At 40.6% G+C, this 25,018-nt stretch overlaps 1 protein-coding gene across 2 annotated transcripts in view; it reads left to right on the top strand.

Moving 5' to 3' along the window:
* tab2 (TGF-beta activated kinase 1/MAP3K7 binding protein 2) overlaps nt 1-25,018 on the top strand; it is a 50,371-nt gene that overhangs the window by 18,733 nt on the left and 6,620 nt on the right. For both annotated transcript variants that reach the window (XM_023347806.1, XM_023347805.1), the window contains exons 2-3: nt 18,910-19,102; nt 20,570-22,199. In XM_023347806.1, coding sequence (XP_023203574.1) covers nt 19,001-19,102; nt 20,570-22,199 — 1,732 coding nt within the window. In that variant the 5' untranslated portion in view covers nt 18,910-19,000. The remainder of the gene's footprint in view (nt 1-18,909; nt 19,103-20,569; nt 22,200-25,018) is intronic.

Below are 25,018 nucleotides of genomic sequence, written 5' to 3'. Positions count from 1 at the left end.
GTGTGAATGACTTCCTGGTGAAGGTGGGGCTGTGAATTGGGATTGACAGGGAAGTTATGTCTGGTATTTATGACTTTGTGAATCAAGGACAGGGTGTAGTTAAATCAGCAGACAGCACACCAGGTATTAGTCAGAGTGCAGACTGATCTCATGATAATTGGCTGCAGTTAGATTGGGAATTGTATGAAAAGTAAATGCATTTCACTTTTCCCCCTGAGTTTTGTTTGTTTGTTTACCCCCAAAGTCCAAATGAGCCAGAATCTGAGCTCTTAAGTAGACATGGAGATTTACTGCTGTAAAAATGGTCTTAAGATGTGAACCGTGTACAGAAGGAACATGCAGGTTTACCTCCCACAGAACCAGTCTACAATCCTGACAAACATCCCTCAATTCAGGTCTTTGACTGTAATATGACAATAACGAGTTGTTAGGAGTAGGAGCATTGCCAGACTCTGAGTCAGTCAACCTTTAACTGACTTTAAATTTACCCTTCCTGTTCACTATTTCCCACCGATCCTACAGTCTGATTGATGGTCTTTTACCTTTTATTAGAAGCAGCAGGGTGACTTTTTGGCCATTTACATGCAGGCTCCAGGTGGATCTGTCAATGAATGACAGTTTTCAGTAATTAGCCATCATGCTGGTTTTTCAAATCAGCTGTCCTTATGTTGGAGCTTATTTATGTAAGGTGGTGGTTATTTTGGTAGTGAACTGGTGTTTGGTCCTCTCTTTAGTGGAAAGTGTTTAACTTTGTTATTCATTTTAAAACATAAGGTTGAAAATGTTACTAAATCTTAAGGACAACACATTTCAGGTATTCTTATGATCATATTGTTAAACCTTCCTTGTATTATAAGCTTTATGTCTTTCCTTCTTACCTGCTTCATTATGTTCTCTTTAGGACATTTTAAGGATTCCTACTGGGTAATCTCTCTAGTTCAGGGGTGGGCAATCCTGGTCCTCGAGGGCCAGTGTCCTGCAACTCTTAGATGTCTCCCTGGTCCAACACACTTGAATCCAATAGCTGAATCACCTCCTAAGTGCAGTCAAGTTCTCCAGAGTCCTGCTAATGACCTCATTATTTGACTCAGGTGTGTTGAAGTAGAGATACATCTAAAAGTTGCAGGAGACCGACCCTCGAGGCCTGGAGTTGCCCACCCCTGCTCTAGATCAACATCCTGGCTGCTAATCTTACTACATTCACACCAGACCTGTTTAGTCCACTTTAATCCAACTCCAGTCTGTTTCCCTGGAAAGTCCAGTTCATTTTGGGAGGTCCATCCATTCATCCAGTATCAGACCTTGCAACCCCAATGCTTATCCCATTGGGGTTGTGAGGACTGCTGGTGCCTATCTCCAGTAGTTGAGAGGTGAGGTCATGGCGAGTGCACGTTTCTCAAAGGGTACGGTTCAAATGACACAGTGCAGTGTGATAGCCAACACCATCTGAAAATGTAATAAATTCTGCAATTGTGGTCCCCAATCCAACCAGGACTGTCAGGTGTGAAAATAACCTTGGTGTATTCACACCAGGAAAGTTCTTTGGTGCGGTTGTTTGGTCTGGGTCAGAAGTGTGGTTTATTTTTTGCAATTTGCTTTGTACTTTTTTGCAAGCAGACCAATATTTGTAAACAAAACCACGCGGTCACTCGTTGCTCACATTGAACAGACTTGATGAGGACGGGACAGAGAACAGAGCCGGGAAAAATTAACATGGAAGTCCAGGGTTTCTGTGGGGAAAATTTGTGCTATTATTTCAACTTCAATACCATATTGAATGTCAAGAGCAACTCATACAGTGTTGGTCTCATTATGGGATCAGCAAAGCTGTAGAAGGCGAGATGTTCTGTATGTTCTGACCCACAGCATGCTGGCATCAGCATCACTAGGCAGAAAACAGCGGACCAGGTATGATTCAGTACTATCAGTATGCAGAAGCAGCATAAGCAACACTGAAGGGCTCATTTTTATCATAATGCCCAGCAACAGAAGCTCTGAAGTCCATAGAGATACATATATATTTTCTGTAGTTGGTACAGGTTGAGGTCGGTCTGTAGTCACACCAGAAGTGAACTGCCCCAGAGTTTGTTCGTAAACAGACAGACACCACCTCACAAAGTGGTCTGAGTCCTGTTTGTTTGGTCCGCACCAGGATTCACTTGAGTGCATTCACACCTGCACAAAAGATCCAGACCAACGGGGGAAACAAACTGTGTCAGATACGAATACACCCCAAAGTGTTTTCTGTCAGATTTAGGACTGAGATGTCTACAAAACATAGATCTGAATGTGGTAAACCTGTTATTGTGGGATTTACTTGTGTTTTAAATCACTATCCTATTGAAAAACCCATAAACCACATTTTTATTCAAAATGCCTTTGTATTCCAAAGAGTTATTGATTGATGCCATGCACTGTAACAAGGCTTCTGGGGGTTTTGTATCACAAGTCCTCCACCTCACTTAACAGACACGGCACATGGTCCTGGTTGAAGCCCCATCAAGCGCTAGCTGTTTGCGTTTGTGATGGTAAGAAAAAAAATACTTTTTTTTTTTTGCAAAACAACTGGCTTGCATGTAGATGACTGATTTATATGGAGACATGTAGATCTCAAGATGCAATGTAGGAGTGCACCGATTGCAGTTTTCTGGTTGATTACCGATCTTTAAAAAAACCTGAGCTGTCGATTCCGATTTTGGTCGATACCATTTTTTTTCTTTGTCTGAAATGTTGCTAGATATAGCAAGAAAGCTGCTAAGTTGGCAACAATGGGGTGACTATTGTTAACTGTGAATGTGCAGACATGACCCGGTGGGCCAGCCTGTTCCAGGAGAGCAGAAGAGGAGCTCTGATCTTTGCTAAGGCAGATAAGATCGGTGGATAAGATTGGTTTCACATGCAAGTATCGGTCGATTACTGATCTCTCAAAATTAAGAAAATTTGCGCCGATACATTGTTACCCCTAATGTAAATTTCTGTGTTTTTTCAATATAGAGCTTCAGAGATTGTATCACTTCCATTGCCATCCTGCTCACCGTGCACGTTGGCTGTTCCTAACTTTATAGGCTCATGTTGTTGCTCCTCTGATTGCTTTATGTTCAACCGGTATGTCGCCTTGTTCCACGACTCTGCAATACTACGGCCATTACTGCTCTGGACCTGCATACTGTGGTGTAACAGCCTTTAACTCCCCCACTCTGTGTCGGGTCCTTTGACTTAACCGCAAGGCGTAAAGAACATACATAAATTGCAGATTAAAATCATGATCCGAAAAAAGCTGCATGTGCACTCAAGAGGAACAGGAAGTCCTAGAATACCATTGAAACGTTTGTAGACATTCAGATCAACTAAAGTAAACTTGATGGTTAAGTTTTGTTTTTTAATTAATGGTGTAAAGAAAATAAATGTGCCATCAAGGATTTTATTAAAAGCACCTTAAATTACTCAGTTTATTTTCTAAAATTGTCAGTGTACGATTATTCTACCAGATAAGATGAGTTTGTTACACATCTTTATTCTGCTGGGCTAAGAAACAAATAAAATAAAAAACTGCAGATTTAACTATTTTTATCAAACAACTTCCAGGGCCGTTGGTGATCTTAGTGTCAGCCTTCTTAGCTAACACAGCACACCTTTATCTGTATCTTTATCTCTTTTCAGTGCTCAGCCACATGCTTCACATTATTCTGCCTGCCAGAGGAAGAGCAGATATGGAAATACCGCAGTAACACTCTGACCAGTTGTTACACCAGTTACACACGTCACCATTAATTTGGGATTTTAGTGGCTAAATTATTAAAAGCAGTTGGCTATACAAGCTAATGCTAATTAGTTCTGCAAAATATTTTGCAACTTTATTATTATTGCACTGACTGGCTACACTTTCACTGAAAGAACTACTTTCAGTAGTTCTTGAACTGAAGCGAACATTAGTTATTCACGTAGAATTCATTCATGTTAATGTTTTAGAATGTATTAAAAGCTATTAAAAAGTAGAACTATTTTACCATCAAATGTAACCAGATGAAACGTTTCGAAAATGGGCCAAACCTTTGGTGATATTTTGCTAATGTAAAAAAAGAAAACCACACAATTTTGAAAAGCTGTTTTCATTAAATAAGATAAGAAATAAAAATCACATGTCAATAAGTTTGTTCAATAAAACTCCTGGCGGTGGATGTAAACAGTTACAAATATAACAGACATATACTTCTTCTGGGAGTTTAACACCAAGGTTATAAAGCAGAGTAACCCTGGATTTGAAACGGTCAGTAATTCTCCTGTAGTGCAAACATGCAGGACAGCATAAGCTAACATCTTAGCAACTTACAATGGATAGCAGATTGCTAAAGACTGGTGTGAAATAGATGGTGCACCAATAAATTGACCTTGTCCAACAATTTTATCTACCTCTGCAAAGGCAAATCAGGCTTTTCAAAGAACTGGGTTCAGCCAGAAAACTACAATTGGTGCAACCCTAGCATGAAACACTGAAACTATGACCACTCCACCCCTTCTCCGTTACTCCACTCAGTTTATTAGTAAAGAATTAGTGGCTACTGTGGCTAATAATAGAATGAGCAAAGGTTACTAAACGGAGGGTCCAAAACAAGGCTGAGAATTAGAGCAGAATTAGTCAGAACCCATAAAAGCCTGCCCTGCTGACTCGGGTTGATGGGACAATTACCAAAAACTGAACTTGGCTGCTGCTTAATGTATTTATATGGACTGGAACGTTGTTTACACTGTAAAATGATGTATTTTCCAATTAATTATTTTACTGGATTGAAACTACATGCTTCCATAATGGTCACTAACACTTCTTAATGTTATTTTCAGTACCGTTTTACCATACAAAAAGCAACCCATCTGTTGTTTTCCACCTTTAAAGGTGGAAAAGGCAATTTTAATCTAAATTGTCTTTTGTTTTTGTTTTTTTGTTGGTTGGTTTATCTTTACTTGATATGACTGTGTTGTGTGCAGCCCTCCTGCTAATCGGTGCTCCCAATTTGTTTCCATTCTGGCAGCTTCTTCTGCATTCTGCATGGGAGACATTTAAAATGGCAGGAGGGGAGAGAGGAGCAGAAGTAAAAACACAGCCAAATGATTTTATATTTGTGAGGATAGAAAAAAGCTGTTGGCTTGTTTTTGAATTTTTTTGTGATTTAAGCTAACTAGGGCTGCAACTAATGATTGTTTTAGTAATCGATTATTCTGAGGATTAATTGGACAAAAAATTAGCATATTCTGCAGATTTTTTCTAATGTGTATAATTTTTCTAATTATGCACATTAGTAATTCTTCAAAAGATACAAATAAACAAGTCAGGAAAAAAAAAGAAAACAAACATTTTAATTTCTAAACTGCAGCAACAGCATGACTTCACTTACTCCATGTATATGGCTAAAACTATGCCACTGTAGGACTTCTGTGCAGAATGTATTTACAGATAAGGAAGGGTGTTTTTATCTCAGATGCATAATGTATATTTTTGGATAGTTTTGATTTATCTATCACTCTGAGTGTTTTTTCTATAAATTACAATTTTTCTTAAATCTAACAATTAATTACTCTTTCAGTAATAATTCATCATGATTAATTTGATTATTTCTGCTCTAAAGGTAACTCTGTAAAGGCATACATAGTTTTGTTGAATAAGATGAGAGCAGAAGTGGTTTTATTTCCCTGCTAAACTACAATAATACTATGACTCATTTCATCTGGTTTAGCCTCTTCTTAACCAACCATCTTTAACATACTTTTCCTATTAACTTAAAACTGCTCTGAAAGAGCAAACCTATTTGGCCCAGACAGAATGCCAAGGTAAGGTTGTTTTGTCAGATGTTTTTTTTTTTTTTTCCGACTTGGTAGTAAATTCAAGCACCCAAAGCAAACATGATGTACATCATTATTGTTGTTGTTTTTCTCTGAAATGTGTTCCCTTTACCATACAGCTGTTCCTAACACAGCTGGACAGGCCAGCGTGTGCTGTGGTGGGGTTAACACCAGAGTGTGAGGGAACGGTTGCTGACTCGTGCCTTTTTGGGATGTGTGCTATAGAAGCCTCATCTAGCAGCTCTACTCTCCCACGTTCTCTGCAGGGATTTGTCAGCTTTAACCTTTACCTCCCTTGTGATTTATGGAGGTAGAATCTGCACTACTGTAATGATGGCCGCCTAGCGGTGTGTAAAACATTTGTTTTCCTCTGAGCAAATGATACTGTTTATGTAAAAACACATTGTACAAAGTGCGTGGTCTGGAAATGGCGGTTGAAAGCCGTCAGAATGGAAAGCAACCCCTACATGTAGCAAATGTTTCCTGAAATTAGATTTGGAAAATGGAGTTTATAGATTATATGGTGCATGCTCAATGAGTCTCTGTCAGGGCTTGTCGCCCGGCAGTTAATGTTTCCACAGTGTAAGGAAAAACTCTGCACAGGACTCTGCTGAAAACGCCACCGCTACGCACTTTTAACTTATTAATTTCTGACTTTGTAAAATCTTCGCTCCGTGTTTTTCAGTCCGGATTTTTTTGCAGGCAGCAAAGCAGACGATTAGTGGTTTTGAATAAAACGTTTGATGCTGAGATCTTTCTATTTTAAGCTCAAGTTTTGCTCCTGACAAAAACATCTAAGGAAAATAAAATGTGGAAGGGTGGGGGCGGCCAGAAGTTTTTTTGTGTGCAGAAGGTGGATTGTTTGCAGTCTAGTTAAACACTACACCTTTTGCTAAATGTGTTTCTTTAGCCTGATTTATTTATCAAAACACTTCTAATGCAAATAGTTCTTAAGACAAACTCCCAGTTTTAAGCCTCAGACAGTCTTTGAAAGTAAAGGGAAGTAAAAGTAAATGCATCAATTAGACGTTGTTAAAGTGGTAATACATGTAGTCTATCAAAAATACCTTTCTGCTTTGGGCTCAGTGCAAACAAATACAACATGTTGCTTAATGGCTTCATCTTCTTTCCACCACCACTTTACCTTCTAACACATTTCATACCTGCTTTAATCAACAAATGTCACCAATTATGCTTCTACCATACAAAGCCTGAATGCCTTGTACTAATTTAGCTAATTGCAGTTTAATTTACTTGCACTGTATGAGGCATTTTGCCCATGATGCAGACTAGTGGGAACAACTGACTGAAGCCTGGCAAATAATTTTAAACTCTGATGCTTAAATACCTGAAAGGGATTTAAAAGTTTCAGTTAAGTCCAAATCAATTAATCTACAAGTGATTCAATGCTATTTAAATTTATAACTAAAACAAATATAAAGAAATATGAAATAAAATTGACAACAATGAATAAGTGTATTTGCATGCTATTTAAATAATAGATATTTTTTACGGTTCAAAATTCAACCATTTGTTGTATTATGTTTTCTTCTAAATGTTGTCGATTATTGTTTGTCTGCACCGTTGAAGTATTTTGATTTGCTAGTCGTTGGTTATTTATACATGTGAATGCTGTTCTTTTGAGGAATACTTTGGATGAAGAAGACCCGTCTGTGATTGGCTGGTGGTGTGACTTATTTACGTCAACTTCCTAGCGGGAGCCAGAACACGTATTGAGTGAGCATGTGGGAGATGTACAGTATATGTGCTCACATTGATCTCACTGCGCGGTCAGGTTGGTGGCACAAATGCAATGTCATACACAGAAAAGAAAGTGTCCATTGTTTTAGGCAGATGGACAAGAAATCCCAAAGAATGACACATGCTTGCTGCGCTAATGCAGAATGCTAATGCTACGACGCTAATGTCTAACAGCAACTTAAGATGGTCAGTAAAACTCCTGTATGAAGTAGAAAACTTCCCAGATGACATAGGCTAGTGCCATTTGTTTAAATCTTGACTTCATGGACACAAATTGTGCAATAACTGTATCATGATGTTCTATTGAAGATGCACTTCCCACATCTGAAGTTCCAAACACATGGATTTTGGGATTGGGTGAGTGTTTAGAAACAAATAAATAGACTATTCACATCCAGGTGAAAACTTGACAACACTTGAGGCTACTTCATCAACCTGTGATGGAGCCGCATATTAAGCTGCTCTGCAGAAACTCCAGTTGGGACAAATATCCAACACTGTCAGGAAAAACTAAGACTGTTGGTGAGAAAGTTGAGTGGAATGCAATCAGAACACTAACGTAGACCATGTTATACTTATGAAATGCAGCGTTGTATTTTACTGCTTACATATGGCATTCATTTTGATTAAGCTCTGGATGGGGATTTGGCATCAGCGAATGCATATTCTTAAATATTTTGGATCGGTACCTATGAGGTAAAAATCCTAATCTGGGCATCCAATCTTATACATATAACAGTATAACAAAGTTATTACTGCATTTATCCAGATTGATATTTGATTTGAGTGGAATTTAGCAGATATTTCATCTCATTCGATTCTATTTTTGCTGAATCTTGCTCTTTATGCCTGTCAGTTTAAATCACACACTCCTTTGAAGGGGCCTTGATTTGCTCAAATGCAAACTAGGCTTTCTCATTTCATTTAGTTTCAGCTGTGTGCAATATCTGTGGCTCTTCTTTACTGTGAGAAACGGCTGTGTGAAGATAAGCCTGTTTATGCAGACATGGACGTTGACATTGTTATCTGTTTCACAAGGACAAACAGATAAGGATGGATGGATATTTTGTCTTGAAGTTATGATTAAAAATAGTTGAGAAAACCTGAAGATGATTAAGCCTGAGCCAGTAACATATCCATTCCTCCATTTCTTTCCTGTTCGTTTTGGCCGACAGTCCAACTGTAGCACTACAGGTTGTCCAGTGGAGATTTGAAGTGTCATATGAAATTAAATATAAGGCTGCATTCTCACCAGCCCTGCTTAGTCCACTTTAATTAAACTCTAGTCCGTTTGCCTCAACAGTCCAGTTTGTTTGGTGATGTGTGAATAAATAATGGAACTCTGATGCGGACTAAAAAACAAACTATGTTCTGCCTACAAACCTTGGTCTCGGGTCAGTTAAAGCAAATTCTAATGCGGTTTGAATGCATATGTGAAGACCAGGCGAACTGGAGACCGCTCCAAAAGCAGGAAGTTGACTACACCGCAAGGCATTCTGGGTAAATACAACCAAACAAATGGGCCAGTCTAGCGCTATTGGGAGAAATGCCTCATGATCTTTTACTATAGATAAAAGAGAAATCCTACTGCCTTAACATCTAACAATATTTTTACATTTCTTGAAGACTGAAGTTGCGCTCAGGGTCTTCTTCAGAGGTTTTCGTGTTGTTTCCTTCTGTAGTTCTTGGTGCAGTGCCCCCACAGGTGAAGGAGAGAACAGATTTTCAATTAGTTTGGATTGTTTGACAGTGCAGTGTGAAAGTGAACCACAGCAGCTGAAAATGGAACAAATGTCTCAACTTTGGTCCTCAATCAAACAGAGTTTACAGACCATCAGGTGTGAAAACACCCTAAAAGAATATTTTCTATTAAATTTTTCCGATTCTTTGCTAGCTGGTGTTATCTAAGAAGGCTGACATTAAGATCATTAAAACTAGCAAAAAAAAAGCATAATTAACATCTCTAAACATAAACATTTTTTATCTATTTTATTTAGTAGTCAGATATGTGAAATTGGAACACTGTATTATATCTTAATGTGTATTCAGTTGTTTAAAGTGTTCAAGTGATGGAGATAAAGTCTGATGTCTAATGTGTTGGACTTTGCAAATCTTTCATTAGAGGTTAGAGATTGGCGTTTACTTTTTTTTCTTCTGAAGATCTGTTTTAAAGCATTATTTGAGCTGCCAGCAGGGATGAAGACCAGAGTGCGTTATATTTAATGCCCCCAGATTCTCCAGAAATCTCAGAAGCTGCCGGATGAACTAAACAATCTTGTTTTGTGTTGCGCCCTGAAGATCTGTTTTCAAAAGGAGGAAAGAATAAAGTATAGAGAAGGGCAGATCAAGTCGGAGGGAGGTCAATGTGAACTGAGCCAGGAACATGTTCACACTGCAGCAAGTGTCCCACAACTTCAACCTCTTTTTCTCAAAGGAACAACCTTCCCGCCGCAGCCACGGCAGATCGTTTCCGTTAGTAGGAAACAATTTACACAGAAAAACAAAGTGTTGGATAAACTGCGCTCATGATGCAGAGAGGCCTGGAGTGAGCCGTGTTTCCAAAAACCTGCCAGTTTTCCCACAGTGCCGTGGGAGGGGCTGGTCAACCTGGAGAGCTGCTGCTTTTGCCTGCTTCCAATCAACCACCATCTGCTGGCTGCGGCACTGAAGAATTTTTGATTTCCTTCACACACACACCCACACACACTTATTCACTCCCCCACCAAGCATACACACATGCTTCCACACAATCGCTCTGGTCCCCCTGTGTTTAAATGGTGGGCAGCTAAAAGCATAGCAGGCAGTCGGTTCTGCGGGTTGTGGGAGGCCCAGAGTTTAGCACAGTTAGGGCTCTGCACATAATGTTTTGTTTGTTGCTTTCCTGCCAGCAATGCCTTTGAACAAAACAGCCTCAGCTGCTCGGTAAGCTCTGACTGCTTGGGGAATGTCTTCTCAAACAAATCAGAGAGGAGTCCTTCACTGAAGATCAAATCATTTATATTCCTCTATGATGTTAAAAATAGTTTTTCTAGTTACTCTAAATATTCTGATTAAGACTTTATTTTAAAGAGGCACAGCATGTTCATTGAAGGAAGTTGAGTTTTATCCTGCCATTTGCTGAGACATCTGACATTAAGATGGCGGGAAATCACTTTGATTCTGTGGCTCACATCTTTCAGAAGTGCTTTTGTTAAGACTAGTCTGCTGAGTGAGGTTTCCAAGCATTCCTGTGTTCTAAGGGACAAGCTATTGTTTGTGCTTCCTCAGTCATTCAGTCAGAACTAAATGTAGCAAAAAGGTTGCCTCTGCTTGCATTCTTAAAAAGAAAAAAATGTACATTTACAGCTAAGCTCCAAATTATTCACCCTGGCAGATTTCAGTTTAAAGTAGGCTTTTAGTTTTATCAACATGTTTCTTCTGGAAGTAATATTAATGTTTAGGAGGATCCCAGTTAGAGTCATGACTTCAATCTGATAATCAGCAAAGAGCTAAATATTAGAGTGATGGGAGGCCTTCCACTCAAACGCCTGAAGTTCATCAGCAAAAAAAGGGTAAACACCAGAGGAAGCCTGCAAAATCAAACGGGTTAGCAATTATAAAGGGTTTGATTAATTAAACATCGAAAACTATATAAATAATTTTTGACGCAGAATTTTTAAATTAAAATCTGAATGATTCTACTTTTTTTTTTTTTATAGTTGTATCATCTTTTAAAAGAAATACTTTCTTACCAGAAACAAACTGCTTGGTGGAATGAAAAAGGGTTGGAGTAATTTTCTGCTCGTCAGTGAAGGGACCATTATACGTGAAGCATGTTTGCACAACTCAAACCGCGAGCATGACAAACTTTGGGCTTTGATCCTTGGGCTGAGTTATGCTGACTTCTCTCTTACTGTCACTGAGGCTGTTATTTACTGGAGACAAACATAATCACACTCCCTGACTCTTTTCCACATTTTTTCATATATGATCACCAACATCACTGCATTTTATATTGCATTATTGGTGGGAGGAAAATGATGCATTTTAAAGATTTGCATCTGTATTCTGGCGGGTATGCCAAAAAAAAATCGATTTGTATAAGAATCCCAATTCCCATTTATTACTATTAAGAATCTATTTAAAATGTAGCAAAATTGATTTTAAATGGGGCAGTATTATTTGAGCTTTACATCAGGTTACAACATTATTCCCTCATTAAAAACGTACCTGGAGTGTTGCTTTGATTCATGCATGTTTTATGAATCCTTTCATCTCTGTGTAAAACGCCTGGGTGGACATAGCACCTTCCTACAGTTTCCAAACTTCTGCCTCTCAGAGCAGTCCTCACTTAACTCCCCCACTCTGCTCCTTCAGACTACCAGCAGCAATAAGCAAACACCTGGTGTATCTGCTGAGCTCATTATAGGAGCATCTTCTCAGTGAAACACTGGTAAAAAAGGTTATTAAAGGGTTAATGGAGGAGCCATGTTGTGATGACTTCTTGAAGGTTTCTGCCACACTTTCTATATTCTTGTGAAAGATGCATTAAAACTTGTGCAACATCTTAATTCCAGGCTCATGCAGTAGCTGGCTCTGTACGTTGCAGTTACGTTGATGTTGACTTCTACACTCGCGCTTGTTTGAAACATCAGACCCAGACGAGCGCTCTGATTCCTAACGATACACGAGTGGCTGCAAGCCCAGCTGCATCCTCTGCCAATTTGTCTCTTTGTTTGTTTCAAACTTTCCTGGCCTAAACCACAGCACTTAGTCAGCAGGTCTTAGCTGCTGGGTTGCTGCAGGGAAAGCAGATGAGATGCTCACTGTTTACACTGTAGGTAATGTTTTAATTGATGCTGGTTCTTTTTCTACTTGACATGCAGCATTTAGGAAAGTTTTTTTTTTGTTTGTTTATAATTCGGTCCCAGTCAACTGTTCCAGTCCGCACATGCTGCAGATACAGAGGCATGACATTTATTTATTTTTTTCTTTTCCACTGATGTGTAACTTCTCTGTTTACATCAGTATGTTCTGTAGAAGACAGCTCACAAGTCTAATACCAGGTTTAAAGTCAATATTCCTTTCCAAAGGTTTGTGTTCCCTACCTATTAAAGATTGATTTTAGGTTTCAATTTCTCTGGTCGTCTTCAGAAGTGTTTACTCGGGAGTGAATGAGTTCATTGATGGTGGATGGCAGGCGTTGTGAGTGGAGCTGTGGGTCAGCGCCTTGGCTCTGGGAATAAAACCTGAGCAAAAGGAAGCTTTGTCTCTTATCAGAGCTGGCTGTGCAGCGCCTCCTCAGGCCCTGCTCCACCGCAGCCCTCAGGGACAGCAGGGCCTAATCTGCCAGCTTCAGTTGGCTCCTGCATTTCAGCACCAGGCAAGCCTATAATTACTTACAGTGAAGAGGTGTGTGTGTGTATGAAAGAGTTTTTTTGAGGTTGGGAAACCTCAAATAAACCAATTTATCCACATTTTTGACCTGTAATTGGGTCAGTTGTCAACGAGTAAATCTTTCCCACTGCTCTGCAGGTTGGACAGTTTAAAGTTGAAAGATTTGCTGTTGAAACAAAGGGTCACCCTTAACATGTTGACTTGTGTTTTCTGACAGAAGATGTTGGTTTCCATCTTGGACTTCGTTTCTGACAAATCCGAAATAAATCTTGTTTGATCTTGGAGTGGTCGACTTTGTCCCCATTTTCATTTGCTATTTAAGATATATGGGGGCTTCACAGCCAGTCAGGACTCCTTTGAAAAATAGGTTTCTGATCTCGGTGGGACTTTTTCTGATTTCAATAAAAATGAAGAATAAAAAAATATAAACTAGAGATGCACTCAGGATTTACGGACCTTCCTGTTCTCTGCTTTTTGTAAAGTTGTGACCTGCAAATACTTAGGCTACATTCACACAGCAGGTCATGATACTCAGTTCCATTTTTTTTACTTATTATTTTTCCGTAGTTATGCAACCCCAATTAGACGGTGAACAGTTTACGAACCCAAAGCGACAAAAGAAGAACGTAGACGTCTGATGGAAAGTTTGGATGGAGCCGTTTAGTGACCAATTTTAACATTTATTCAGCAATGACAATTGACAGTATCCTCACAAAATCATAACACAAAGGACGTTAATGAAAAGAAAGTACAAGTAATCACGGCCTTTTTGTAGAGCCTGGACTGCAGCTTCTGTAGAGAAGCCTGTTTGGATGTGGAGTGGTAGCTAACCGTGGTGGGATTGTGATGTGATGCGCTTCAGTAATACAGACTTCTTTCATAAGTTCATAATTAGACATTTTCAACCAACCATGGCTTACGTCTGGATTCACCATGTCTGGCATCTTCTGGTGCAGGATTATGATGCATGTCTCGCATCAATCACATAAAAGTTAAATAAAATGCGTCCTGACCGTTCAGACTGCAGACACTTAGTATACGTACCTGAATTATTTCTACATATGGAAGTGGCATAGAGCGGATTTTCAGGGGGTGAAAAAATCGGAATTGGATCATTCAGATTGTCTGATATGGGTCGCAATCATATGCTGTGTGAACGAAGCCTAATTTATTTTGCTGAATTTAATAATCCACTAAAATTGTGAGAACAGCATTCAAATCACACAAGATGTTTTGAACCACTGCTTTATTATCATTTCAAAACCAAATGACAGAACTGTGGAGTTTGAAGCATCTTACATTTGAGATCGGCATAGCTAGCATTAGCAACAATAAACATCAGTCTCCATGTATTTCCGACAGAATCTAAATCCCAGATTGTCAACATGTCCCATAATTCTTGGAGGTTGAACATTCAAAAGGAAACAACAGAGCAACTTTGCTGTGACATGTTCCTGTTATGTGCTAGAGACAAACTCTCCTAAAAGAACATCCTTAATGAATGAATGGTCTAAAAATCCTTCAATTCTGGCCAATATCTCTACAATGATTGTCCAAATGGTGATGTTAGCAGCACCACTGTGATGCTAACGTATCAGCTGCTCTCTTTGAATGAGTGAGTATAATCTTGTATTAGCCTGGTTCCTATGTAGCCTGATAAAATGAGTTATGCCTGAGTCACACGGCAAGATTTTCCTAAACCTGTGAGACCACACACCTGAAGATAAACAGTCTTGGGTACAACAGGTTTGATCTTACAGTGGGTGGTGTTGAGACACACAGCAGGAGCAACACACCACACACAGATTTCATTCAAACATTCAGATGTTTGAATGCTTTCGATAGGATTGGTGAGATTTCCCTAACAGTTCAGAGTAAACAATCATAGCCGACTGGGAAGAAGCTTTGGTGATATTTCGTGGACTATATTTAAGAGAAAAAAACCAAAACAATTTAAAGCGATGTTTCCGACATCCTCCTTTCTGGTGCGCCATGACAGTCGTTCATTCTTGTGTTTTTTAGATTCCTCTCAGCGTTTCTCTCACTTCTCTTTCTGATTGGCTAAATGTCACATTCAACAGGCTGCGCTCCCGTTTCTCCTCGAGGAACATCCATTACTCTGTGATATCGGGGACAAGATAATCCAACATGAATATTCCTTATTTTAGATGGGAGCGGACTCTTAACGCATGACACACAGCAGGAAGATCTCATGCGATTAACTTAAGAGCCTTCCTGACAATCGGGGCGTCATTAAGATTGTCGGAAGGGGGAAGAATTGGCATAAAAGTCTTGCTGTGTGAACTAGGCGTAACGTGCCTGTAATGACAGAACGCTTGTAAATAACAGCATGGCACATGTATTTTTTGTTTGTTTTTTGTTTTTTTCCAAAAGGAGCTTGTTCCTATTTAAATTCAGTGTGAAACTTTTAACTCAGAGCACTTGATAATTATTATTATTGTTATTGTTATTATTGCAGAATTTATTTCACTTTGAGTCGTCTGGAAATTCATTCAGAAGTAACAAGCCGGAGAAACTCTCATAAACAGTGTAATCCCTGTGGAGGGCATGGCTTTATGGCCCACTTAGTTAGGTACAGGCTCTGGGTATGAGTGTGTGTTTTCTTTTCCGTCTCGTTGAATGAAACATGCAGCTCCTGTTGTTTTTTCCTAGCTGAAACATGAATGTGGGCCCAGCCTCAGCTCCTTCAGCCGTCTCCTTCCTGCTCTTCTTCTTTGACAGCAGCTGAGCTGTGGCTCCTCCCACTATCAGCTCGATCAGTCGGATATTTTTCAGAGCCGATTCACAACTTTTCAGTTATGACACTTCCTCGCAGATAACAGATGCTTAGATGAAAACTGGAAGCGGGTGTGATTGGAGGCACACTTCTGACTTTCCTTTCAGTTCAATCTTCAGCTTTAATATCCTCCTGGATTTTCTCTCAGTAAAATTCCTAGACGTTCCGCAGCTGAAGCCTGTGCTGGAGTGTCTTTGTGGTTTTTCTCTCTTCATGTAGCGCCAATCAGAATACAACGGAAACAGGAAGAGCTTCGTGTGTCACAATGTTTTGATTGGCATGTTTGAACCTCCCACAGGAGGCTGTTTTGAAAGCTTGCGGTTAGGAGAAAAAGTGTGACAAGACAGAAAACATGGCCATCATGCACTTGAAGTGCTTGAAGACAGCTCTGCTCCATATCAGGCTTCTGTGGTTCTCATCGGTTAACCCTGTGGGGTTGAAGAAGTGAATTTAATTCTGCGTCATGCAGCCAGATCATCCCCCTCGAGTTGGGATTTTCTAATAGGATCTGTGAAGAAATTGAGGCATAACTGGTGCAGCGCTGCGAAACTGTACAGTCTTAAAAAGTTGTGGTTGTTTGGGCTGGCTTTCAGATATGCGTACAGTTTATTTCCTGAGAGCAGCAAAGCTCACTCTGCTCTGTTTCCATGAAGGTTCCATGGCTGAACTTCGGTTTTCACCAACTACTCTTTAACTTTGAAGCTTTAGATTTTAAATATTTGAAATGAAGACAAAAAGTTTGGAGCTAGATTTTATATCTGCAACTAATATGACCAGAACTGATTATGAACATTAGTCTCAATGTGGTCTTCTAGATAATTTAGACCATTACCTTCACTTGGAGACTTCTAAAAGGATTTCCTAAGCTAGCATGTTTCATCAAACAAACGGAGAGTTTGAAAGCTTAAAATGATCAAACTAGAAACGTTGTAGCAATGCCCTGCCTTCATGTAATCTGCACAAGTCAGCTCTGGGTCAAGTTGCTCCATTACCAATGTAAGAAGGTTGTAAGATACAAGTTGATAGTGAAAATAACTTTGTGGAAGTTGTGACTATGGGAAGAAGATTTTAAGAAGAATGACATGGCAGCACTTAAGTATAGTGATGCACCGATTTGATATTAATATCTGGAGCATTCCAGATATTGAAAAAAATTCAGACATCGGTGACAATGTGCCCAATCCATACGGATAGATCTATTTTGTCTAATTCTATGCTTTGTGCTCTGAGCTTTATCATTTATTTTAAATTATATTTAGAATTCCTAATTCCACTTTCGGAACCATTTGAAAGGTTTGTTGCAGTTTATTTTTACATGTTTGACCAAGGTAGTTAACCTATTGTTTTAGTCGGTTTCTTTATTATTTATTTTCCATTAACTTTGGAAAATAAGTTACACAGTCAGTGTAATTTGTTACACTAACTAAGTGGTTCCCAAAGTGTGAGGCATGCCCCCTATGGGGGCGCAGTGCCATTGCAGGGGGGTGCTACATGCATGAATGAAAAAAAAAAACAAACGGCTACACAAGTGTTTCACTGTCAAGATGGTTTGTAGTTTGTTTTGTTGCAACCTGAAGTGTGAAATAAACTTCAGTGGAGTTTGAAGACAAAATATGTGTATAGGTTTATGTCTGGTTGAACGATGTGTGTGCCCAGTTGATTTTTATTTTTTTATTTTTTGGGGGGGGGATTTTATTGTAATCCATATGGGGGCCCAGAAGAAAATCTTTGGGAACCACTGCACTAACTGAACAAATTATGGATGTTTTTAGGTGTTTGACCAAGCTGGTGAAGTCTTTGGTGTATGTAAGTGTGCTGTACTGGTGCAAAGTTATCAAAATAAAATTGTAATTCAGTATATTTATGTCTGTTTAAAAAAAAATAAAATAAACGTTTTAAGTCGGCTTACTTGTTTTTCTGTATCAGCCGATACTAAACCTCAGATATCGGAATTGGAAATGAGAAAAGTGGATCGGTGCATCCCTAATTAGAAATTGGATTTTTACTGATTGTTTTTTTTTTCCAATCTAATTTTTTAAACTTTTTTTTTTTTTTCCTCACTAGTCACAGTTTAGAGCAGGTCGAGGTGAAAATGGCCCAGTCTCATTCTCCACAACAATCTCCTGGTGCATCACTAAACAATTGTTTCCTTTGTGTTTCTGAAAATCCTTTCTAGTTATTGCTTCTGAATTTAAGCCTAGAAAAAGTATCAGTATAGTGATGTATTGCTGCTGGTCCAATTCCTCCCCAGAGATTAAGTGATTGAAATATGATTTAAATAATACTTATTTGGCGTACATGCTGTTTGTTTTAACACATTTGTGGCAGACTGACATGAGCCGGCTGAATCAGCAGCTTCTTTCTCTTTGCCTCTGGTCAGACGGCATTGCTCTCTGAGCCACTGGTGACCAGCAGCACATGGATCGGTTCACCACTGAGCTTCCTCTGGAGACAGGAGGCTTTAGTGTCACACATTTCACCCTTTCCCTGCCTGCACAGCCACAGCAGCATGAGGTCCTCCTCATTCCTGGTTTTCTGCTGAGTTTGCTCCTTTTCCGACTCGCTCCTAAATCGTGCGCTGCCTGCTTCAGATTTTCCTGCCCTGACCTTGATGGAAACCAATTGTTTTGCAGAGCAGCTTTATTGTTGAACTTGAAATCAAAAAAATATGTCCGTACCAGACTACCGCTCGTCCTCTTAGTTTCTTTAATAAGTAAATGATGATGTTAAGAGGAGTTGGAGTGGCTGGTTTCCTGTACAGTCAGTCAGAGGTGGTTTCCTCCCTCTGCTTCTCCTTTATTAAGGAGCTTTGTGGGGAGGAGGCCCTCTGACATGAATGCAGCCTCTTCTCATCAAGCCTCTCTGAAATCTGCTCTTATAAACTCCAAGACTTAATAAAATGGATGGCCTCTTGGACAGGCTCATGGAAAAACTCTTCAGCAGTTTGTTCATGCAAAGGTTTCTTCAAGTAGACCTGTAAACACGCTGCGCCCATAATATATATATATATATATATATATATATATATATATATATATATATATATATATGTTTTTTATTATTATTTATTTTATTTTCCGCGTTTAAATATGGCTTATTTACCATTTGGTTCTTTTTCTTTTCTTCTCTCTGTCTTGTAGTTGATATGTTCAGGATGAGGGTGGGATTGTGCCACAGCTGATGCTCCAGTCTGCTGACCTGAACAAGCGGTCCTGACCTGGCAACATACGAATGGCCCAGGGAAACCAGCAGATTGACATTCAGGTTTTGCAAGACCTGCGCCAGAAGTTCCCTGAAGTCCCTGAAGGTGTCGTCTCTCAGTGTGTTTTGGAGGTAAAGAGGCTTGAAATTACGCATAATTTAAAAAATAGAATAAAACACAAAGGAAATTAATGAAGTTACAAAATGTATTGAAGTTAATAATGTAAAATTAAACAAATACTAATGAAACATATTGAATTTTATTAACTTAGTTATTTATTGGACGGTAAAAACTGATGTTTGATTGGAGAGTTGTTTAGAAAAAATAACAGTATCCAAATATTAGACTGTCATAGTTATCTTGTCATATGGTTCAAAATGATCAAGTTGATCATTTTAGACAAGGAAAGTTTCTTTTTTTAAATTATTTATTTATTTTTGTTAAAAGATTCTGAAAAAGCAAGAAATATATTTGATGAGACGGATTCTCCCCGTTGTGCCTAAGATGTTTCATTTAGACCTAATTTGTCTGAGAATTTCACCCAATTTTAAAAAAAACCAAAACATCTCATATCTGTATCAACCACTTCTACCATTTGTGAGTTATGGTTGTAGGCCACACATAACCATTCTGAGGGCCATAAATGGCCCCTTGGCCACACGTTTTACACCTGTGCCTTTTACTGATGTTCCTGTCTGCTTGTTTTTGTGTCTGCATGCCTGTTGGCTCATATTGATGCCATAAGAGCCAACAGGCCGGAGAGCACAATATATCAAGGGACACAGATTATGCTGAATTATTTTTCAGTCATTATGGATTCCAGTTAATCAAGTGGTGTGTTTCATGTCGGTTGTAAATTACATCACTAAACCATACATATCTGTACCTCTGAATGTCACGTAGAGGGAAGGCAGGATGGACTCCAGGGGGGACATGGACAGGCCAAAGCTAAAGATATAATCATGTTTTTTTTAGATTTCATATCAGGATTGATCTCCACTTGGTGCCTAGAGTTTTGTTTAGTTTGGATTTAGAATAAAGCTGCACAATATCCCACCGATACTTGTAATTGCAATACTACTGCTTAGAGTTGTGAAAAAAATGAACTTATATTTAAATGACTATTTCTTTCTGCATTATGACATTATGTCCCCACTCTGACTGCTAGAGTTCTACATAATGAACTCTAAAAACATCCATCAGAGTCACAGTGGCTGTTTGACTTGACAAACTGACCTGACATATAATCTTTATACAGAGTCAATACATGACGCCTGGAATATAACAGCATGCCAGTTATTTAGAGGTGCACTGATATCAATGTTGCTGTTATTACCAATATTCACTGATATTATGTATATTTCTCCACACTTATGACACCATGAAAACAACAACCACCCTGATGACTTTCTCTCTGCTTCAGTTAAACTCCCCACAATCCTTTGCTGCATTACTATCATTGTCACATGACCAAACACCACATGACCAACCTCCTCTCGTCCCCCAGAAACAAACGATGAGATGGAAATAAATATCTTCAGTTACAATCGGCCAATTATTTAACATCTTATTTCTCACTTCTTCTCTCCTTCCTACAGTGCAACAACAATCTGGACGCCTGTTGTAAATACTTGTCCAAGGTCAGTCCAGGCTACCTTTACAGTGACTCCAGCAGCCCCAGCTTCTCTGAGGACCCCAACTTGAAGCACATGACCCAGCTGAACCTGGGCCTGCAGTCTCAGAATGTGCATGTGGCCCCAGACCGGGACGGCCTGAGAATGAATGGCAGCCGGACCCTGGCCCACAGCATGAGCGACGGGCCCCTCCAGACAGGCCAGGCCCCCAGCAGTGACTTTTTCCAGCACGAGCCGCAGTCCGCCCCGGTGCAGGTCCCCTCCACCCTCAACGTCTTCAGCGTGATGGAGCCCACTCGTAAGGTGCAGCCCCCGCAGAACCTGGGGCTCTACACACTGGGAGCCAAAGGGCCGAGCGTGGGGCCGCACCAGGCCCCCCGTTTCAACCCCATCACGGTGACGCTCGCCCCGAACCTTCAAACGGGCCGCAACACCCCCGCCTCTTTGCACATACACAGCGTGCCCCAGCAGGGCCTGGGCAGCCCTCAGGGCAACTCCATCTTCATCCGGCCGTACGTCAGCCAGTCCGGCTCGGGCCGGCAGAGCCAGCAGCCGGGTGGCCGTGCCCAGTACAGCCCCACTTCCCAGCCTCAGCAGCAGATCTTCCAGATCCACCCATCACCCTCCCCCAGCCCGCGCCCCGCCCCCCACCACGCCTCTTCAAACGCCTCAAGGACCTCTCACGTCTACATGCCCATCAGTTCCCCCACCAACCCTCAGGCACCTGCCATTCCCTGCAGCAGCGGCGTGGTGGCATCCTCCAGCATGTCATCCTGCCCCCCGTCCTCCTCCTCCTCCGCCCTGCCCTCCTCCCTGTCTGCCGTCAGCCAGTACAACATCCAGAACATCTCCACCGGCCCCCGGAAGAACCAGATTGAGATCAAACTTGAATCTCCTCAGCGGAGCAGCTCCGCCACAGCGGTGCTGCGGGCGAGCGGCGGGCCCTGGTCCTCTTCCTCCTCCTCCTCTGGCTGCCCGTCCTCTTCCTCCTCTTCTACCGTCTCCAGCACCCCTCAGTCCATCGGAGGGCCTGGCTCCAGCCGCAACCAGCCCACTGTTTACTTCTCAGCCAGCCCACCCACTGCTGCTAGTGCCCTCTCTGAGGAGGCCATGGTGGCCCCGCTGGGGTCGCGCTCCCAGCCCAAGTTTTACATTTCTGCCAGCGACGACAGCGGCAGCAGAAACCCTCCTACAGTCTACATCTCAGCTAACCCTCAGATCCAGGGGCCCTCGGTGGCCAGGACCATGGGGGGCCAAGTGAGCATGGGCCCCGCCTACATTCACCACCATCCGCCTAAGAGTCGGCCCTCTGTGGGAGGCGGAGGCACAGCGTCTTCGCCTCGCGTGGTAGTGACTCAGCCCAACACCAAATATACCTTTAAAATCACTGTGTCTCCTAACAAACCTCCAGCCGTGTCCCCTGGGGTCGTGTCGCCGACCTTTGAGCCCAACAACCTCCTCAGCCTGCCGTCGGACCACCACTTTGTGGAGCCGGAGCCCCTGCATCTGTCTGACCCGCTGTCGCTGCACAGAGAGCGGCCAAGCGAACCGCGCAGACTCAGCATGGGTTCTGATGACGCAGCGTACACACAAGGTGAGCAACGCTCCGGCGCTGAGGTGGCTTTGAGTCTCACTGCAGAAAAATGTTTGTACCCTGGCTCAGTTCCTGGCTGAATAACTCTCATAAGTGTTCAAAATAAAATGTTAGAACTGAGGAGCAAATTTTTCCTTCAATGTTTGAGCTGCTTCCTTTCCAGGGTTTTTTTTTTGGTTGTGCCTGGTACACACGGCAAGATTTTAAAGGGGTAATATTATTTAAAAACATTTTTTTACCTTTACATCATGTTGTAATGTAATTCCCTCATCAAAAACATACCTTTTTTGCATGTTTGAGAAATCTTACAGTCTCCCATGGCAACCAATCAGCTTCACAAAAACACATGGGTGAACTTAGCTCCACCTTTGAGGGGCAGCTCCTCCACAGAGCTGCCGTTTGCAAGCTTTTGCCTCACAGAACACCCCACCGCCTCGACTCCTCCACTCAGCTCCTTCAGACTAGCCAGCAGCAATTAGCAAACACCTGGTGGAACCGCTGAGCTCATAATAGGAGCTACTTCTCAGTGCAACACTGGTAAAAACGTTAATAGAGGAACCACCTTGTGATGACTTCCTGAAGGCGAAGTTTCAGAAAGAGCAGGAGTTTTTAAAGACACAGAGGTCCAATTTCAAGGCCTAACATTATGAAGTTAAATTTCTTTTAAGACCTATTTGATATATTTGCAGTTTTTATAACAATTTAGGATAACACAGTTCCTTAATTGTGCCATAGAATGCCATTATATTCCTGGAAAATACTTAACAACCAACTTCCCCCACAATTTTTTTTTTTATTTTCAACATTAAATCATCTCTGAAGGAGATGATGCAGCTCAGCTGAGCGCTCACTCTGCACCAGCAGAGATAACAGCTGGCTCCTCCCATACAGTTTAATAGATTACTATGTATGTTTTATTTAAGTGTGCACTAATTTAAACATCCAGAATAAAACGAGTGTAAAACATGACCACCAGCAACAGCAGACCACACTGTCTGTATTGGTTTACCAACCTTTTTTGAGAACTACCCTAACAGCTAGCTATGGTACTGTTGAGGCTGAAAGTTGTTTTTTTGTCTAAAAGTTTTGAATTATAATTCCATTGCTTCTACTTCTTTTTTTATGCTCCCTAAGTGCTTTCCAACTCCCCTTAAACGCTTGCCCCGAAGCTAAAGTTGCTAAAAAGTATATAGTGTATAATCAGAAAAGTTTCTTATGAAAACATAGACTTTAAAAGTATTTCTTGAGTGGTACAGTGTATACTTGCTGTCAGTACTGTGGTGGAGACATGTTCTTCATGGCCTTTTCCACATGGTAGATGAAAGCCAAGGTGGCTCTCTAAGTAAGGCCTGGTGTGATGACTGCAGTGTGAGTCCTCCACAGTAAATGCTCTGTTTGCCCCCGTCAGCCCCTAACTACAGATCCTGGAGTGAGTCAAACATGTGGCAGCACACTGCTCTTTCCTTTTTTGGACTTTTGACTGTATCATATGTGAGTCACTGGCTTTGGCTTTTGCTCTATGGCGACTACCACACTTAACACTTCATGTGCGTTTGTATCAAGACACGGAATATCGATTGGCGGCGTTACGCCTGGCTGAGTCCCATTTAAAGCCACCTGATACGGACACACCTGTTACCACATAACGGTTAATTAAACACTAATGTTTTTACCACCAGTCACTAAGATTATATCGCTCTTTGTTTGGCAGCAGAATATCATCTTTGGTGTTGCGCAACGCTTTTTCCTGATATGCAAGTGAAAACCTGTTTGAAATGTAGCCTCCCTGTTAAACTGGTTCAGTTTGGAAAAACAGATTGTTCCGATTGCCTTTTCTGCTTTTACTTTGGACATCTTTTGGAGGGGTTTTTTATGGGGGAAGAGAGGAAGAGAGGTTTCCAAATCTATTTTCTGAACATATCTTGACATTAAATGTACAGATAGAGTTGGAAATTGCTAGAATTTGATTAAATTGTTAGGATAAAGATTCTTTAGGGTAATATTGTAACAGCCCACCGCCACAAACTCCTAAAATCACCATAGCAACAATTCAAATCTAAAGCTGGATCAGATTTTTAACAAGTAAGTTAAAACTTGTTAAAATGTCTGAAGTAGCCATTTCCAAAGGAAGGCATTTCTCAGGAGGCACAGCTGATACTCAGGATTAACAAACTGAAGCACAACACGATTGGACAAGAATGTTTATAGGGTTTTCTCAAGGACCACACTTGATTGGATAAAATTAATGCCGTCATTTGACTTTTTCTCTTTAATAATCTAGCTTACTTCTCTGGCATCTGACTTTAATTTATTTATTTATTTTCAAAACCTATATGTTGTAACCGAGGGTATCAGAAGAATAGCCTGTCTGACATTAGCGACATATCCAAACCTGCTTCTCCTCAAAACAAAAATAATTTTGGTTACTGAAATAATGTGAAACTGACATCAGTGGTTACAACAAATAATGAAGTAAAACATAATATTAAACTGTCCCAAAGATGAAGGGTCCTTGTTCTATAGCTTGTCCAACTTTTTGAAGTGGTCACCGATTTCTGTCAGTTTTTGTAAGATTTCTGCTGCTAGAACTAGCCTATCAGTGTTTGCACTGTAGAAATGACCACAGTAGGAGTTAAAAGATCCTCCCTTAAATGTAGCATTCAAAATTAGCTTCATCTGAGACAACAACAAACTCCTGACCAGACTGGACTGTTGATGTTAACAATTAATGTCACCAATGTCAAAATCCATTGTCAATGCTTTTAATACTTTCATTTGTTTTTGGGTTGTTTGTTTTGTTTTTTTAACAGAAGTTCCCA

The sequence above is a fragment of the Xiphophorus maculatus genome, chromosome 15, assembly GCF_002775205.1.
Source record: "Xiphophorus maculatus strain JP 163 A chromosome 15, X_maculatus-5.0-male, whole genome shotgun sequence".
NCBI classification, from domain to species: Eukaryota; Metazoa; Chordata; class Actinopteri; order Cyprinodontiformes; family Poeciliidae; genus Xiphophorus; species Xiphophorus maculatus.
This window is presented reverse-complemented; position numbering and strand designations above follow the sequence as displayed.